General features: G+C 33.1%; 1 protein-coding gene across 1 annotated transcript; it reads right to left on the bottom strand.

Annotated features, from left to right (window-relative positions):
- Positions 1 to 3,422: 3,422 nt before the first annotated feature.
- LOC115980402 lies at positions 3,423 to 4,031 on the bottom strand. The gene has a single exon (XM_031102650.1). It carries the CDS (start codon positions 4,029 to 4,031, stop codon positions 3,423 to 3,425), a length of 609 nt encoding a protein of 202 aa, XP_030958510.1.

The raw sequence follows: 4,031 nt of genomic DNA, 5'->3' as shown, positions 1-4,031 counted from the left end.
TATTTGCACTCATTAAATAATATAAAATTTACCAACAATTATATTTTTCAATGAGAAGTGTTACGTTTAAAACATTTTTCGCAATATTTTCATAACAAAATTTATGTGGAAAGTTATTACTAGTTCTAATTTGAACCCACCACTGAAATTATTTTTTTACTCACTAATATTAACTAATAACAATCTATTACTTAAAATTTATTATGAAAATATTGCGGTAATATTTATAAATTAGGATTTTTTATTCATTATGTTATATCTCCTTTCTCAGCCATACTTTTTTTTTTTTTTTTCTCCTCCACACACGTTGTTCTTATCATTCTTTTCTTTTTCTTCCTCATTCTTTCTTTCTCTTTAAGAACGTTCCAGGCACAGAGAATGCTCATTCTCTGTTTTTTTTTTTCTCCAGCGCTCTGTCTCTATTTTTTTTTTTACTTGACTCCAAAACAGGGTATTATGGTAAAAGTGCTTTGAGACAATTTTCTACTCAGGCTTTTCCTCCCGATTTGGGAGGACGAAATTTATGGGCCCGGGAGAGAAAATTTTCTCCCGGGTTTTTCTCTCTTCCTATTTTCCTTTCTTTCCCAAACAGTGGAAAACATTATTTTCCACCCAATTTTCTGCTCTATGTTTTCCATCCCCTAAATTCACCCCAACCAAACTCAGTGTTAAGCATATACACTTCTAGCCCTCCAATCCTCCAGTTTAAAATTTATGTTAATTTATTTAACAATTCTCTCATAAAATACAAGGAAAAAGAAAGATGGTTTCTAGAAATCTTTTCATCAAAAGAAAAATAGTTTTAAAATATTTTAGCTCATTCCTCATTTTAAAAAAAAAAATTCTCTCTTTCCTGTGTCCGTGCTCGCTTCTCATTCACCTTCGAAAAATGAGACCACCTATACCACAGATGAGACTCCTTTGGCCTTCCTCAAACTCTGTCTCTCCTCCCCAGTGTGAGTTTTTCCGTAATTTTCCTCAAAAATTTTTTCTCTCTCCCTCTTTGTCCCGTTGACTTGGTTTTTAAAGTAAGGTGCTCCACAGAAAGACAGATTTAATTCTAATAAAAAATTATTGTTCGATTTGCTCCACTTTCCAAGAGGCCGGTGACCACACATTTCTAGTAAAAAATCTTGTACCATTTGCTACACTTTCGAAAGAGTCAACACACGTGTATGGTTAAAAAACTCAGCTATAGTGCCTTTTTTTTTTCTCTTTTTTTTTTTAAGATAATTGTTTATTGTGGGGTATAGCAAACCGAGCTAACGGTTACAAGGAAATTCGGGTCCCACTAGGCTATAAGACCCGGTGGTTATAGTGCATTTTCTTTAACTTTTTATTAAATTGATAAATATATATTATATAACATATGAACAAAATATATTTTATTAATTTGAAAAAAATATATATGATTGGTTATATGATTATATTATTTAATGCAAATGAGTGTTGGATTGTATTTAAAATTTTACTTTAGACTATGAAAAAGTTTATAGACACAATTTTTGTATCATACTCTTACCACAATCTTGATATATATAATTGTAAATGGTAAAGAAAAAATTGTAAATTCATGTACAAGTAATGGTCAATGAAAAGTAGTCTCACATATCATCAAATTGTAGCCAAAAAAAAAAAAAATTGTAACAAAAGTGTGGCTGTATAAAAATTGTTAGACTATTGTTGATTGTCAGAAAAAAACAAAAAAAATGTTGTTTAATCATTTTTTATGTGGTCCCTTCAAAATATATTCCTGGCCCTGCTACTGGTTCATGTGGCTAGGATTTCTGTCTTTCTAATGAAAATAAGGGAAGGAGGAGGATAGAGAAATATCTAATGGATTTTGAAGAGAGAAGAGGATGATTTTGATTTTGACTTTTCTTAAGCTGTTTGACACATAGAGGGGAGAGGGATAGAGAGAAACGTTAAGTCGAGTTAATGGAGAATTAAACCCCAAACAAGTTATGTGACTTACATATGATTTATGGATTTGTGTCACTTTAGTCTTTTGTCACCTGTCCTTTTATGCAATAACTCCTATAATCATGTTTGCAAGAAATCCTTGTCCTTTATACTTTAATTTGTTTCAATTTTTGTTTTATTATTATTTTTTTCAAGGGACAACAATTTCCACACTCATATTTACAACGTTCATAAATATCAACTTGTTCATAATTACCAGTAGTGATCTATGTGCAAGTGATGATATCCAACAGCTCTTTTACCGCCACATTCTCATCCTCATACGACTTCTTCCTTTAGATTGCAACAAGGAGTAGCGTTGCAATCTAAGCTGCCTCTTAAAGCTCTTAATGAGAAGATATGTGGCTTCAACTATACTCTCATCATCTATTTTGGTAGGGCACAAAATGGAAGTAGAAACCCGACCCGACCATCTCCGGTATGTTTGCTTCCACTTGCAGACTTGCTCCAACTTCACCCCATAGCCATCTCTGCCGTCAGCATAAAGGGTAGCCGTCGGCCTAGTCTCACCTCTAGCGGCACTTCCCTCCCCTGCGTCTTTAACTTCCTAGAGCGCTGTGTGATCAAATGAATCCAGACCATATATATACAGTAACGTTTTTCCAACGGAAAAAAATAGAGAGCCTTCAATAACTAAGGGCAATGGAAAGCCAAAAGTTGCATGCATGCATGCATTCTAAGAAACTTAGAATGGTGATTGATTTGTGGCCTTTAGAATTTTTTTTTTTTTTTACTTAAATTTAAATAGAACTCCACTGTTAATGATTACACTTACTACTTGTTTTTCACTAGTTAGAACTAGAGTTGTCTTGATACACAAATGACAAAAAAAAATATGGTTCCAAAGTTTTTATATATATAAGATGATCATATGGAATTATAATATATATTGTTCAAATCCCTCCTTTCTCATTGTAACTATGGAATTATAATATATATATATATATATATATATATATCTCATAAGGAGTTTGATAAAAACAAAAAGAGCTGCATGTGCATGCATGTGACAAAAATTCCATTAATGATTTAAAAAAATAGATGGAAATGATGGATTTGAGAAATCATAGAGGATGAGATTAGAAAGATTCCAATAAGGAATAAGTTTTGCATTCTGCTATTACAGATTATTCTTGCCGCTGTCAATGATTCAATTTGTACGCCTCTACATAATTTGATTTCTTTATAGTATACAGAAGCTTGGGCAAGTTTGTTGCATGTAGAGTCAAAATATCTGCAAGGATTTAATAGAGAAGATTGAAGCAGAATAAAAATTTATTATATATCATGGAATACAAACCAACACAAGCAGAAAATTTTCATTAAAATAGCTTGAAATACACAAATCACATGTAGCATAGCTCTAATGTGCATACTAACAAAACATAGAAAGCTGTCAAACCCATAGACATGACAAGATGGCCCAAGAGTCTTAGACCTCAGAGCATACCCAAGAGCTTGTTCCCAATAACATAGGAAGTATAGGCATTGTATACTGCATACTTGATCACTTCATCTGAGAACACTATAGCACTCCAATCAGGACATCGGCTGACTGGCTCCTTTATATCCATTCCAACTTCTTCTGCCAAGGATACTAAATTAGACTTCTCGATGTTGGCTTTCTTCAGAACTTTAGCAGCCAAATAGCCGATTTCAACACCCGTTGTACAATTTACAGGTACCAATCCTGTACCGCTTAGATAATATTTGTGGCGGTATAGCTCTTGAACAATTTCACTCATTCCGGTTCCCAGATAACAAAAAGTCTCATCAGACGGAAACTGCGCAATGGTTCTAGGGAAAGAGATCAAGCAGCCCTGTAATTGGATTATCAAGCAACGAGTCCCAACACACAATACCAAAATCTTTCCTTTATATGAATTTTCTTTTGTCTTTACAAACTTCAAGTCCAATCCAACAATAGGATTTTGTTGAGTTTGTAACAAAGATTTTAACTCATCTATCTTAGCACCAACAATAGCAGTATTGTCGACTAGACTAACCTTAACCTTTTCACCATGTATTTTAATTTCATAATTTCCCAT

The sequence above is a fragment of the Quercus lobata genome, chromosome 3, assembly GCF_001633185.2.
Source record: "Quercus lobata isolate SW786 chromosome 3, ValleyOak3.0 Primary Assembly, whole genome shotgun sequence".
NCBI lineage: Eukaryota > Viridiplantae > Streptophyta > Magnoliopsida > Fagales > Fagaceae > Quercus > Quercus lobata.
This window is presented reverse-complemented; position numbering and strand designations above follow the sequence as displayed.

Bases quoted from the DNA above. Each gene is read 5' to 3' on its own strand.
- LOC115980402 (XM_031102650.1), bottom strand. From the start codon at position 4,031: ATGGGAAATTATGAAATTAAAATACATGGTGAAAAGGTTAAGGTTAGT.